The sequence below is a fragment of the Rhincodon typus genome, chromosome 40 (assembly GCF_021869965.1).
Source record: "Rhincodon typus isolate 14 chromosome 40, sRhiTyp1.1, whole genome shotgun sequence".
NCBI classification, from domain to species: domain Eukaryota; kingdom Metazoa; phylum Chordata; class Chondrichthyes; order Orectolobiformes; family Rhincodontidae; genus Rhincodon; species Rhincodon typus.
In genome coordinates this window covers 11142682-11157791 of record NC_063371.1, presented here as the reverse complement: position 1 = coordinate 11157791, position 15110 = coordinate 11142682, and the positions used below count along the sequence as shown (strand labels likewise).

The 15110-nt window shown below is 43.6% G+C and overlaps 1 protein-coding gene across 2 annotated transcripts in view; it reads right to left on the bottom strand.

Moving 5' to 3' along the window:
• aak1b (AP2 associated kinase 1b) overlaps positions 1-15110 on the bottom strand; it is a 122425-nt gene that overhangs the window by 95429 nt on the left and 11886 nt on the right. For both annotated transcript variants that reach the window (XM_048618629.1, XM_048618631.1), the window contains exons 2-3: positions 3070-3188; positions 522-630 (exon numbers count right to left, since the gene is read on the bottom strand). In XM_048618629.1, the coding sequence (XP_048474586.1) occupies positions 522-630; positions 3070-3188 (228 nt within the window). The remainder of the gene's footprint in view (positions 1-521; positions 631-3069; positions 3189-15110) is intronic.

Below are 15110 nucleotides of genomic sequence, written 5' to 3'. Positions count from 1 at the left end.
CACCTTGTTATCTCAGATTCTCCAGCATCGGCAGTTCCTACTATCTCTGACACTTATTTGATGCCTTTAAAATAATGACAAGTCCGATGGTGTGGCACAGCAATTTCATGAAACAGAATATGAGACTTATGGAAACATTACGTCAGATCAACAAGAGCTTGGTCAATTAGGCAGGTTTTACCAAATCATAACAAATCAGGACTTTGTGTGAACAACCAACTTATAACTAAAATGGAATTTTTCCTCTCTGTAAAGAGAAAAATAATGCTGCTACACGTTTCACAACTTTCGTATGAGCTGTGTGCTGGTAAACTAACATGGTAATCATGCAACGAAGCCCATCAGTCCCTATAGCTTTCATACCTCAGCACTGAAGGCTTATTCCCCACACACACACTAAGGTGCCATGAAGGATTTAAAACAAAGGGCTTTGACATTTATTCCCAACCCGACAACAAATAAAGACACACAAACACTGCATTATTGCAGGCACCATTAGGTAATGGGATAAAAGTCCTCACCTCGACAAAAATCCATCAGGATCAGCACTTCCCAGACCTCTCCGGAGCCGACAGCTGTTGTACTAGAATCGATATATCCGACAATATTCTTGTGCCCTGCCAGGTCCCTCTGCGACAAAGAGAAAGTTTGGACACAAGTGGGTCATCATTTGTTTTTATTGGCATCATATTGCTGTCTAAATAACAATTTGCAAAGAAGTGATTCTATGACACAAAGTATCATATGCACTGATATCAACAAACTCAGCAGAAGGGCTACAAGAACTGACTGCATTAGCTCTGGGTTCATGATGTCGGGGAAGAGTAGGAATGAGCCATGATGCCTATGGCTAAATGCCATCAACAACTTCCTGGTAAAAAGCAAGAATGAGTCAGCTTCAATAAAAACTGCACATGGCTTGGTTATGGTGCACCCTGTAAGCTGCACAGTCTGCTAACTTTCAATGTCTGTGTCGACTTATGAGAGAACTGCACCATTGGTCAACACAACAAAGAGTTGTTGCTGGAACAGCAGTATCTGAGCAGGAGTCAGTATCTTCAGAAGAGGAGAGGACAAAAAGTAAGTGGACAACAAAGGTCAAGAACATCCATTTCCTTTGGTGGTGCAGAAGCACAGGGCAATGGTTCCCAATATTCTTCTCAAATATTTTCTGCCAGACAAGCTGCAAACCATAATATAGAAAACAACATTTATTTTATCTAAAACTTGACTAGACATCAAGTTACCCTGTAATTTTTTTTCCTTTAATAATGTATTAATTTTGTAATCAATTGACTTCACTTGAAGCTTATTCTTCGTCTTGTATGGTCAGGCTGCTACCCCAGAGAACAACAGAGATTCCTCCAACCAGCTGCAAAGTTCTGGGTGGGGGGGCATCTGTCAAGCAAGGCCAGGGCAGCAACATGACAGCACACACAGAAGTCGACAAAATATGGCCAGGGGATTGGGTAGTTCAGTTGGCAGGCCAGCTAGTTTGAAATGCAAAATGACACCAAAAGCACATGTTCAATTCCCACTCTGGCTGAGGTTACCACGAAGGTCTGAACTTCCCAAACTCGCCTCTTGTCTGAGGCATGGTGATCCTCTGGTTAAATCACCACCAGTCATCTCACTCTAACGACACAGCAGCCCTATCGTCTTCTGGGACTAAGGTGACTTTATCTCTAGATTGGCAATCGTTGGCATTAAAAGTACGAAATGGTCTGCAACAGATACACATTCTTGTGAGACATGAACATCTAATTGCCACGGTTGATTTACCTTTTCAAACAAAAACAATTCAAAACTATGTGAGATCAAAGGAAAAGGCTTACAAGGATGCCAGAAAAGGCAGCAAGCCTGAGGATTGACAGCAAGCTAAAACATAGCCAAGAATGACCAAAAAACTGATAACGAAAGGGAAAATTGAATATGAATGCAAGGTAGCAAAAGATATAAAGGCAGCGTGTAAAAGCATCTTTTGTGATGTAAAAAGGAAAAGACAAGCTAGGACAAATGTGGGACCATTAAAGTGGAGACAGAAGAATTTACATGGCGAATACAGAAATGGTGGCAAAGCTAAACAGTTACTTTGGGATCGTCTTCATGCAGGAATGAAGCTGAAAAACCAACCAGAAACATGAAGAACTTGTAAAACTGAGCAAGAGAAAGAAACGAGTACTAGCAAGGAGAGAATTCTTGGAAGTTCAGCTAGACTGAAGGTTGATAAATCTCCTGAACGAGATAAGTTGCATCCCAGAGTTTTAAGGAAAGTGGTTGGAAAGAAGCTAAGTTTCTAGAAAGATGCCTGCAGGCTGTAAACTTGCAGATGAAACATCACCAGTTGAGAAGGAGAGACAGGGCGAATGGCAAACTATAGACATGTTTCATGGGATTGTTAAAGGTTGGCACAAATGCGTGCAAAAAAAAGCATGAACTCATTCGTGCCAAGGTCATTGGAAGGTCTCAACAGAACCATCAAAATCAGCTGTCAAAGCCTTTCATGAGCACCCATCAAAGGGAGCTTTCAAAAATGTTAAGGCATTTAAAAATGCTTCCCTTGAAATTTTTGGAAGAAAATCTGGAATGCTAAAAAAAATTACTTGTTTTTTTCCTTGGTCTGTCGATAAAAGCTGATGATTTCTATGAACAGATTGCTGCATGAGAGATACCAATTCCCATGTCTCCTATGGTGGAGACAAGGTTTATTTCGATAGTGGACGCAAGAGCAGAGGGACGCAGGTCAGAGTTAAGTTGACACAAGGCTACTAAAGGCGTTTGGGATGAGTTAAATAGCACCAAGTGGCACTGATAGAGTACAGTGGGTGGGTGCATGCATGGGTGCAGAATGGTTTCAATTTTTGTTCTATACTTTCATACGTTGGACACAGCCTGATCTCCATGGCAGGTCTTTCAACCAGCCACCCTGTGCACCCGGTTACCTCCACAGTCCTTCTATAGTTGCCTGCCCCGACTCAAATCCAGCCTCTCCCCTTGGATTGAAAATGTGAAGCGCAGGCAGCCATTTATAAAGGTTGGGTTCACCAAGCCATAATGTTTGCAACTCACCATGATCTGGATCTCTCGCTTGCAGACCTGCAGATCGTGTTCATTATTGACATACATCCTCTTCAGTGCACTTTTAACCCCATTATGAGTCTTCACTAGGAACACAATAGCAAAACCACCTGGGAAACAAATGGACAGAAACATCGTCACAATAAGTCCTCCAGCGTTGTCACAAATGAGGTACTTTGACATATTGACAATTTCTCACCAAGACTGGATTTTTAATACCGTCAAAGATCTGTGACTCCACTTATGAGCTTCTCGATTCTGAAAATGCTTAGCCTGATAGATGGACTGTGATTGTCTTTACTTTATCTATATTTCTTCCTCAAACATGAGCAACAAGAGCAATTTGAAACTATCATTCACCTCCTGACTGTCTTGCATTACCAAATTGGGCATCCTCAAGATAGCAATGAGTGCACCTGAAACCCTGTTTGCCACTGTGGTGAATCAGGGCAAATGTGAGATGCGATGGTGCCAGCTCTTTTTTTTTATCCAAATGGCCAGTCCCTGGTTGAATTGACGAAGGATTCAGTGCTTTGGGTTGACGGCATGAGGAGAAATAAACAGCCAGCAGCACTGCCAACTCTCAGCTCAAACCATTCTTACATCACGGACATGTCTCTCTCATCGGAACAAGTCAATAACTTGATTATACATTTTAAACAGGCCAGCAACAGGCAAAGGAATGGCAACTTTCCGAATTATTTCAGAGACAGCAAGAACTGCAGATGCTGGAGTCAGAGATAACGCAGTGTGGAGCTGGAGGAACACAGCAGGCCAGGCAGCATCAGGGGAGCATAAAAGTTGATGTTTCGGGTTGGGACCCTTCTTCAGAAATGGGGAGGGATAAGGGAGCTGGGAAATAAATAAAGAGAGGAGGGGTGGGACTGGGGGAGGTAAGTGGGATGGTGATAGGTGGGTGCAGGTAGGGAGTGGTGGGGACTGGTCAGTGAGCCCACCGACTCCCACAGCTAACTGGACAACACCTCCTCTCACCCACCCTCCTGCAAGAATGCGGTTCCATACTCCCAATTCCTCTGCCTCCACCCTACCTGCTCCCAAGATAGGGCATTCCACTCCCGCACATCCCAGATGTCCTCCTCTTTCCAGGACCGCAACTTCCCCCTCCAGTGATCGAAAATGCCCTCAATCGCACCACTTGCATTTCCCGCACTTCTGCCCTCAGTCCCCCTCCCCCAACAAAAATAAAGACAGAATCCCCCTTGTCCTCACATATCACCCCACATCCAACGTATCATTCTCCGCCACTTCCACCACCTACAATCCGACCCCACCACCAAAGAGATATTTCCCTCCCCACCCCTATCTGCTTTTCATAGGGATTGCTCTCTCCGCGACTCCCACGACCGCTCCACACCACAGGAAGTGCTACAGCTGCGCCTACACCTCCCCCCTCACCTCCATTCAAGGCCCAAAACAACCCTTTGACATCTGACAGGGGGTCACCTGTACATCCTCCAACCTGGTCTACTGTATCCGCTGCTCCTGATGTGGCCTTCTCTACAGTGATCAGACTCAGAGACCATTTTGTAGAGCATCTGTGACTGTACGCGACAAATGACAAAACTTTCCGGTCTCCAATCATTTTAACTCCCTCTCCCACTCTCTGGTTGACGTCCATCCTCCTTTAGTGCCACAATGATACCACACACAAACTGGAAGAGTAACACTTCATATTTCACCTTGGGAGCCTACAGCCTGATGGCCTAAGCATGCAATTCACCAGTTTTAAAATCTCCCACTCCTGGCCTCAACCCATGTCTAACCCTCCCTCTCATTCTCGCCTCCTTGACCTGACGCAACCTGTCCATCTTCTCTCCCACCTATCCGCCCCACGCATCCCACTGAGCAATCCCCATCACTCACTTATCACCATCCCACCTACCTTCCCCAGCCCCACCCCTCCTCTCTATTTATTTCCCAGCTCCCTTCCCCCTCTGCACTTCTGAAGAAGGGTCCTGACCCAAAACGTCAACATTCCTATTCCTCTGATGCTGCCTGTTCCAAATTTTCTGACTAGTTCAGTCATCTAAAGCAAAGTAAACCCCTGAAAATGCAGGAAACAAAAGCAGAAAACGCTGATTCTATTCAGCAGGTCAGGCAGGATATGCAGAGAGAAGCAAGAGTGTGTGTTTCTTGTCAGTGATCTTTTTATCAGGTTGTAACCAATTGAAGAAGTTGGAAAAGGGGAGGAATGGTAAGAAAATAGTAGCAAAAGTGACTTCCTTTTTACTTAGCACCTGTAACCTAATCAAGCTGATGTCAAGGAGAACTCACACGAGCATTATAAAACCAATGATGAGAACAACCAACACGAGAAGATATGAAGTTAGATGACCAAAATCTTGGTCAAAGAGGTCTATTTTGACAAGTGTCTTAAATGAGGAAAGCGAAAAGAGGCAATGAAATACAAGGAAGGAATACTAGCATTTAGTCCCCAGTCAACTGAAGGCTCACCTAGAGTAAACAATTATCATTAAGGATACAGAATACAGAAGAGGCCGGGCGAACAGCAGCACTGATATCTCGAGAGGGCTGATGGGTTGGGAGAGATTACAAAGCTTGAATCAAAGGAACAGGAATTTGCCTTTTAGCTACTCAAGCTTGATCCACAGTTCAATGACATCGTGGCTGATCTGACTATGGTCTCAATTCCCCTCATAATTGTTCAAAAGGTCAGGCCAGGGAGAGATTTGAAAGCAAGGGTGACAATTTTAAAAGCAAGATGCTGCCTCCCTGGTCAACAGAGCAGGTCAGCAAGCACACCATAGAATCACAGGCATATTATAGCACAGAAGGCCATTTGGCCCATTATGTCTGTACCAACTCTTCAAAAGAGTACCATGACCTAATGCCGATCTCCTGCTCATTGCCCATATCCCTACAGGGATGACACAGGAAGGGGAATTACTGTAAGTTAAGATGGAGGTAGAAATTTTAGACTTTTCAAACGACCTGAAGTTTGAAGAGGGTTGAGAGCAGAAGATCAGCCAGGAATGTGTTGCGACTCAAAAACAGAAATTGCTGAAGAAACTCAGTAGGTCTGGCAACATCTGTGAATAGAAAGCAGAGTTAATGTTTCAGGTCCAGTGGCCCTTCTTTAGAACAGAAGAAGCTTCTCCAGCAATTTCTGCTTTTGTTTCAAATTGCCAGCATTTGCAGTGCTTGGGTTTTTTTTTGGAAATTATCTGCCTTGGTTCCCTCCTGATTTGTAATTTTCTGCAAGCTAAAACCTTTCAGGAACAGCAACCTGCTTTTTTTTTGTATAAATCCTGACTAAATACTTGAACATCAGTGTCTCCTGCATCAAAAAAGTCAGAAAAATATGCTTAAGAGCCAAATTGCAAAAGAAGCAAGGAGATTAAACTTAATCTCCAAGTCGCTTTTCACCAGTTGTTCCAGTTCAAGAATAGCCTGCAAATTTATGTTAGAATCTGGCAGGGAGTCAGAAACCATTTTTTTAAAAAAAGTAGACCAAGTGTGAGATCTCTGGGGAATTAGTAAGAAAATAAAGTCGAAAATTTCCACAGATTGGGACAAATAACAATAAAGTTGACTTCCCAACACTTCATACAATCTATAATATTTTTATAGCTTACATTATAAAACCTCGAACGTCAAGACATTTTTCCACAAATGGGAAAATCTTAAACCGGGGACACTGTTACAGAAGAAGGGGACATTGATTTCAATCTGAGATGCAAAGGAATTTCTTCTCCCAAAGGGTAGCGAATTTCTGGAATTCTCTACTCTGGATGATTGCGGAGCCTAGATCAATCAAAGTATTTGAAGAAAAGGGAGGTGGATTTGTGAAACATCAGTGAGTTGAGGGCGATAAGGAGCTAGGACTGAACAGAAATCGAGGCTTGGGGTAGATCAGCCATGATCTTATAGAACTGTGAGGCAAGCTTGAAGGGCTGAATGACCCACTCTTGCTCCTATTCCTCATGGATTATAGATTGCGGTTGAACGTTGCTGACAGGACCCTGCAAAATCTCCATTGTAGAGTCTGAAAGAATTCCCAGGATACTGAAGACTTGCCTCAGTAGTTTGCCTGACACTTGGAACTCTTTGAAAGTATCATTTGGAGGGTTCCACTGAAGGGAAGCAAATAATTACTGAGGAAAAGTCTGTCCTCATCTAACTCTTGAGTAACTATTAAACTAACTTACCTCACAGATACCCAAAAATTAATCACCCAGACATTTTACACCCTCCAGACCCCGAACCGACATCCCCTTAGACCACACAGCACCCCCTCCCCGCGATCCAACACTCTGCCTGCTACTGGGCCTGACTCACCCTTTCTCCAGCTCCATAACCAACCTGGCTCAATTAAATGCTACATTTACGAATGAAGAAGTTCAATATCTTCCCACTTGATCCATCCTCACCAAGTGGGAAGTAGTGTAATCCATAAGATTTTGTGCTAAAGTGAGTAGGAGGGACCCAGTGATGCAGAACTAGCAAATATCATTAGGTAAGCTGTCTACGCTCTGAGCTCTAGAATCCCCAAATGAATCCACTTCTCTGCTTCTCTCCTCGCCTTTAAAACACTCTTTAAAAAGGAATTCCATAACTAAAACTCTGGTCACTAATACCTCTATGTGCGGTTCCAAGTCACATATCGTTTGACAACACAACTGTGAAGTGCCTTGGGGTTTCTTTTTATTCATTCACGTAATGTGGACACCGCTGGCCAGTCCAGTATTTATTGCCATCCCATACAGGGCCTGAGAAAATGGTGGCAAGCCTTCAACCACTGTAGTCCACATTGTGGGTACACTCTTGGTACTGTTCCAGGATTTTGACCCAATGACATAGTTCTAAGTGAAGACGGCGACGAGCTTGGATGGAACTTGCTTTAGGTACTTATATGGCTGGTCCAGTTCAGTTTCTAGTTGTTGATATAATGTATTAACATCCTGAGGGTGATGATTTTCAAGGTGCCAAATAATTGCAAAGTACTGTCAAATGCTTTTGACACACAGCCAAGTAGATTGTTGACAGGCCTGGTGGTGAAAGGTGATAGTGAGAATATGGCGTCATCAGATCAACCCCAATCTTTTAGAATGGTAGTAAAACCTTGAGGGGCTGAGTGGCCTACTCCTGCTCCTAATCTGTATGTTTGAGCATTCAGAGGTTGGCAGTGGAAAAAAGATTTGAAAATTTGGTTACTAATTGGTCAGCACGGACAAATTGGACTGAAGGGTCTGTTTCCATGCTGTATGACTTTACGACACTGTCAAAGACTGCCCACCCTGCCTACAATTATTCCACACATTGCACACCAAACAAATGAAGGCCCTTTCACCTTGCCCAAATAGAAGATGGTAAAACCTGGGTAAGAGCAGCAGAAGCCACTTGGCATAGATTTGCTAAGCCACCGTTGCACACTAATCATCCCACTACTCCTTGGACATTGTAGCTGACTGCAGCTCCAACCATCCGCACCTTGCCTGCTCACTCACTGTATGTACTGGGTTAATGATCACGTGAGCATTTCCACAAAAACTGTGACAAACAAAAAAGCTCATTTCACTCTAAATTGCTTTTCATTCTGAACGGCACCATGTAGATGCAAGTTATTTGCTTATTTTGTTCGATCCATGCCAATGTGTTAAACATCAGAAACTGCATTTAGAATAAAGGCTTGAACCTTACAAATAGTAATGGGCTTGTGGTCTGTTGCGGAACCTGCTTACTTCCAATGACATTTCTCACTACAATTCCCAGCACCAATCTTCTCTGTAGTCAGATTCAGATCAGACAACACCACAGATGCTGCTTCCAACATTAGCCTGGATCAGTGGCAGAAGCTGCACCGATGCCAAATTCAACCTGGCACAATGAAGCATAAGGGCAGCACTGACAGCAGGCAGCAATTTGTTCTGCCAAATGACAGGTCGCTCTGAATAAGCAGGCAGTGCTCCCTGCCAGGGAGGCAACAGCACGAGCATCACTTCAGGACAAGTGGCAAGATCATACAGGATGCTCGAACCCAGCAAGGAACATGACTAACTCTTCCACACATAAAGGTCAGTTCAAATTGGGCTTCAGCTTTGCTTTCTTCAATTAACTGGAATGGTACAGCATGTAGGATGGCAGCACAGTTCAACGTTCTCACATTGGTCCTCGATCTTATGCAGCTGGAGAATCTGGAACCTCAAGGGGGCAGCTTTTGAGAACGAAGGCTTAGATATTGTTCGTATTCTTGACCCTGAGGGCTGTTGATGTTCAGCTCTCGAGTAGGTTCAAGAATGAGGTCACTAGATTTTTGGAGACAAAGATATGGGGACATGGTGGCAAAGTGGAGATGAGGTGCATCAGCTGAAAGGCAAAGCAGATTCAAGGGGCTTAGAGACAACTCTGGGTCTTACACCTTATGTTTACGCATTCAGCAAAATACCCATTAACACAGCTTGAAAAGAAAATCACTTAAGAGAATGACATTGAACACAAGAGGATTCCCCAGGCCTCTGTTGATTGTCCTGGGTGGCATGATGGCACAGTGGAAAGCGCTTCTGTCTAATGGTGATAGGGACCCGGGTTCGATTCCAGCCTTGGGTGACTGTTTGTGTGGGGTTTGCATGTTCTTTCCGTGTCTGGATGGGTTTCCTCTGGGTGTTCCTGTGTCTTCCCACAGTCCAAAGATGTGCAGGTTAGGTTGATTGGCCATGCTAAATTGCTCCAGTGCCCCATACTGTCCAGGAATGTACAAGCTCGATGGGTTAACTGTGGTAAAAACAGGGCTATGGGAATGGGGGTTGTCTGGGTTGGGTGTTCTTTGGAGGGTCAGTGCAGATTCGATGTGCCGAATGGCCTTTATCTGCCCTGTAGGGATTTGATCATTCTCTGCGTACAGGGGTTCAATGAGCTCACACCAGTAGGAGCCAGTGAGTAGCAGTAAGCACCTGATCACAGGTACACAGAAACCAAGAGTAGCATGCTGGCCGATGTACAGAAGACCAGGGAGCCCACATGGGTCCTTCTTTGGGGAGGATGGGTTGTGTTGGGGGATGGGGCAGGGTGTTTGGTGGTTTGGCTAAAGGGGATTTCTGAGAGCAGGCTGAGCATGCCAATGTAAGAAATGAAAACAGAAATGATTGTTTTCAAAAAGATTCAATTTGTTATTCCAGTTAACAGATCACTAAAGGACCAAGATGATGGTAAATCAGGTTTGGTTCAGTTTAGAGGGAATGGAAAATGAGAGACCTGCCAAGAGAAGACTTGAAGGCCCAGTCTAGATGCAATGCATTTGATCCCCTACACACTGCTCAGTACATCTGTTCATCAGCACTGTGTCACTACCACTTGACAAAATGCACCATAGCAACTTGGTGCTACAGACACCTTGAAACATGAGTTTGCTCAGTGTGAATCACTGACCTATTTTAGCTTAGCAACAATCTAGTTGAGACACCCTACTTGTCAGTCATCAACTGTTGAATCAATACCACTGTCTCCAAAGATCCAATCCGTCTTCAGGGCTCCAACACAAGACTGACTTCAAGTAAAAAATGAGAAACATGACATCTCATTGGCATTGCAGTTTCAGGCCAAACAATTCTGCAATGTTTTAAATTCCCTGGTCCACCCTGGCCAACGTCTAGAATCAGAACACTTCACCATCATTTGGATGTGCTTTGAATTTCCTAAAAAGCCAGAGGTGTCTCGAAGCAAAATGTGTTTAAACAGTGAGTGGTTAGGAACTGGAACAGTGTCTGTGAATGTTGTGAAGGCAGATTCAATCAGGACTCTCACAAGGGAGTTGGATGATTACTGAAAGCGAAAACATTTGGAAGGGGACAAGGTGGGTATGGGATTAGCTCCGGAAGAAGGGTGGCACAAAAACAATGGGCCAAGGAGTCTCCTTCTGTCCTGTAACCCCTCAGTGATTCTGTGATCTCTACCAGAAAGGAACAGCATGAACTTCAAGACAACAATCTCCTGGTTAGTAATGACATATCAGTCCAACGTGACACAGTTCTGTGAATGAAGGAAAGCTGAAAGACCATGCACCACAATTAGCTTCATGGTGGCCTAATACTTGTGATGCATTTTCAGTATCAGTCACCAAACAAGAACTTCGGGCTGGCTCTGAAATTCTTATTCAGCCAGTAAACAGGAGGGAAAATGAAGCCATGCATTCATTCCGAAACAATTTTCTGTGCTGGAACATTCATGGGTGTGGCTATTTTTCTGATAATGACTTCAGCAAATATTTAATTCTCTCCAACCTTCCTGCAGTTCTTCCTTAGTTTGCTCCAATTTATCTAGGACTCAGCTAGTTGTCAAACAAAGCTACAGTGGTAGAAGTGACACACTGTGCTGGTCAAATGATTGGCATTGTAACAAACTATAGAAGAAACCTATAAGGTTGGGCAGCCTGGTGAGATACTGTAATGTTGTGTTGCCACGTCACTTTAGTGTGTTCAGCCAGTTACTATAAAATGCTGGGAGGGTGCTATGCTGACTCACTCCTCCAGGAAGAGTTGAATCAGAATTTTAGACTGGCTACTCATCAATCTATAGCTGCTTTAGTGTCATAGGCAGAACAAGCACAGCCAAACATCTCTTCATACTAACAGCAACATATGCCCATCAATACCCATAATACAAACACTCCTTGCAGAACACCAACCAGTTAGACAGAAGTATTTGATCATTTTGTCTAAGCTAACACAGGCGGATAGTTGAAACAACTAAACATAGGCCTAATCTAGTGACAGTAGCAATGCAGATGGTGAGATTTAGTAATTTGCAGAAAGATGCACACTGAAATAGCACTCATCAACAGCACAACTGCAGTAAATGCCACAGCTCTTGTCTTATGATGAACGGTTTCAATGTACAACCCGGCAATTACACTTAGTTATGGCCTTAAACTCAATGGGTGATGAGAAGAAGGAACTGAGCAGCATTTTCCAATAAGATGCTGGTGTTTATCCTTTCGTCAGTAACCCTGCAAACCCACATCACTTTCAGCCAAACAAATGAATGACAGTCACAAGGTCCTCAGTCTTAGATGATGAAAGAAATGCTAAATAAAATTTTAGCTATGACCTTGTCAGAAACCAGAATAACTGACCTGGTGAAAACTAATTGCAGGGCCCTCAGTTCTCCACAAGCAGTCAGAAAAGATAATGAAAATTGACTAAATATGTCAAAAGGAAAGATATGAAACAAACATTTGAATTCACAAAGTGTGCTTCACGTCCTCAGGACATGGCAAAGAACCTTCCAGTCAAATAGGTATTCGAGAAGTGGGGTCACAGTTGTCACTGAGCAAGCAATCTCAGCACAGCCAAGTCCCCAAACAACTGCAAGACAATGATCAAACCTTCTCTTTTAATGTTGCGTGAGGGTCAGAACACCAGGGAGGTCTCCTGTTGTTCAATAGTGGCTGAGAGATCTCGACCCGAGAGGCAAACAAGGCCTCAGTTTATCATCTCTTTCATTGAGCAGGAACTGAGGGTTCAGCACTGCCTTGGTGTACAACTGCAGTGTCAGCCTGGATTTTACACCGGCGCTGTGGAGTGGGGTGTTAATATGGTAAACATACATCTGGCAAAGGAGGAAGTCGGAGCCCATCTACCTTCCAAGAGGTTTATTCACTATCCTTCGTACAGCACATGCATACATGGTCTTCCACAGGCCAGCCCCAACTTGGTGGAAATCTGTTCTTTGTCCCAACTAGAGAATGAACATATTCCCCTTCAGGGGCTACCACAAGTCAGTTTTGTTTAATTAGTGAATCTGGATATTAGTTCCAGTTTCTTTTATTCATCAAAGTCAACGCACACACACCTTTGGAACATGACATGAGCTTCCTCCACCCTAGGCACCCCAAAAGGCTAGGGCCATGTCTGCCAGGCTAGTGAATGAAATGAACATACACAATTCCAGTGACTAGCTCTGGGACAGACAAAGTGGGCTGAACGACCTCCTGTGCTGTTACCTTTATAACTCTCAATGGGGAGGTACGCTGCACATCAGAAGAAAAATACGTGGACACAACAATCATCCGGCGCGTTTTAGCTTTAAAACACTTTAAGTATGAAAAAAAATCAAAAAAATTCCACGTGGAATTCTCCGTCAGAGTGAAGGCAACAGTGGCTAACACAATGGAGGTGAAATTGGAGGGAGTGGCCTGGGATAATGGCATGGGATTGTGTTCGAATATTCCTCAACATCTACGTGCGGCCAATAAATTGTATTAGACATGGGCTTTGTGAAAGACCAGTGGCTGGTATTTTGCCGGAAAATGGGATGTGAATAATTCGGTGTTTGTTTTTGACTCTATGGGAGGAAGGGCCTTTTATTGTGCTGTAGACCTCTCTGATTCAATGACCAATAGCACTGACTTCCTGGTTTTCAATGAATCCCTGTTCGAAATTGTGATTTAATTTCCAATTCAGGTTTTCAAGTCCTAGTGTGTAAATTGTGTAGAAAAGGCTGCAGTAAACAGTGAACAGGGACAGAATTCAGAAAACAAAACACTTCATTATGAAATGGCGCTAAAATAGTGTAATGAAACGAGTAATGCCTCAATTGTAATTCAAGACAAAACAGGCCTTAGCATTGTATAAACTTGATAATCACATAATCTCCACATAGTCCTTGAAACAATTTACATAAAATCATTTGAATGTTACACCCATAACATTTGTTAACTCAACAAATCATCTTAACAGCAAGAGCTTCTTCAGCAATCTGGTTACTTGCCTTCAACAACAGACGGCTGGGCACAGCAGTGAGGCAACTATCTGACAGGACTGTACGGAATATGCAACAACAACTTGCATTTAGGTAGCAAATAATCTCAAAGCACTTCACAGGGATAGGATCAAACCAACTTTGACACAGGCCACAAAAGAAGATAAGAAGAAAGAAGCAGGTTTTATGGACTGTCTGAATGGAGAAAAGGTGAAAGAAGTTCAGGGACGGCATTCCAGAGATTATGTCCAATGGTACAGCATTGAAACTGGCGAGACAGAAGAGGCCAGAACTGAAGGAGCACACAGTTGTAGGGCTGAAGGAAATCACACACATACAAAGGGACCAGGTCAGGGAAGGATTTGAAAACAAGAAAGACAGCTCTTTTATGTTATTCAGTTGAGGTAATATGGAACGAATAGCTATTTAGAACAGCAATATCAGGCGAAATAACTCCACAGAGGCCTGTATCCTGTCACCAAGGCACCCTTTATTTACATGTAGAGAGTCTTTGAAACTGATCCCGCTCCCTCAAAACCAGCTCTCAGAGTGAAAAGAACCCCTAACACCTCCTGGTTATATTTGTCAGCCAGGCTCCTTGATAGGACCAGATTCACAGCCCCAATAAGGGAACTCGGGTTCTGTGAGGTTTGCTGGCTGACCTTGTTACAATCACAACATCAGGTATTGGGCACAGTGTACAAAAACAGAGTGATTACACCACCTCAATGTAACGCGCGCACACACACACACACACACACACACACACAAATCCCATTCACCATCTCCTCCATCAGAAAGTTTATTCTGCCTGCAATTTCATACGTCTAAGCCACGTCCAGTCTCTTTTCAAACTATTCAAATGACTTTGAAGCAAATACTTAAATTGGGAAAATGAAAAAAATGAACAAGGTTTTCAAGCTACAAAAAAATTGGGAATTAGGTGAAGGGGACTTGACCTGTGTTGGGAAATAGGCAGAGTTTCAGATTATCTTAAATTCATGGGTAGGGAGGTTTGGGTGTTGGACAGGAGCATGTTAGAAACATCAAGCTTTAAAGGTAACAAAAGACTGGACGAGTGTTTCAACAGCAATTGAGCTCGGGCTGATGCAGAGTCAGATGACGTTACGGGGGACAAGTGCAGAGTGTTAACGAGGCCGCAGGCATTCTGCATGCACCTTACAACGTACGTGCAAAATCAGAGCATCACCTTTAATTTTGGTTCCCAGTCCCACACCTTAACAATGTTATTTAAAAATGTTTACAAGGTAGCGGAGAAGATTCCTTTCCAAGTG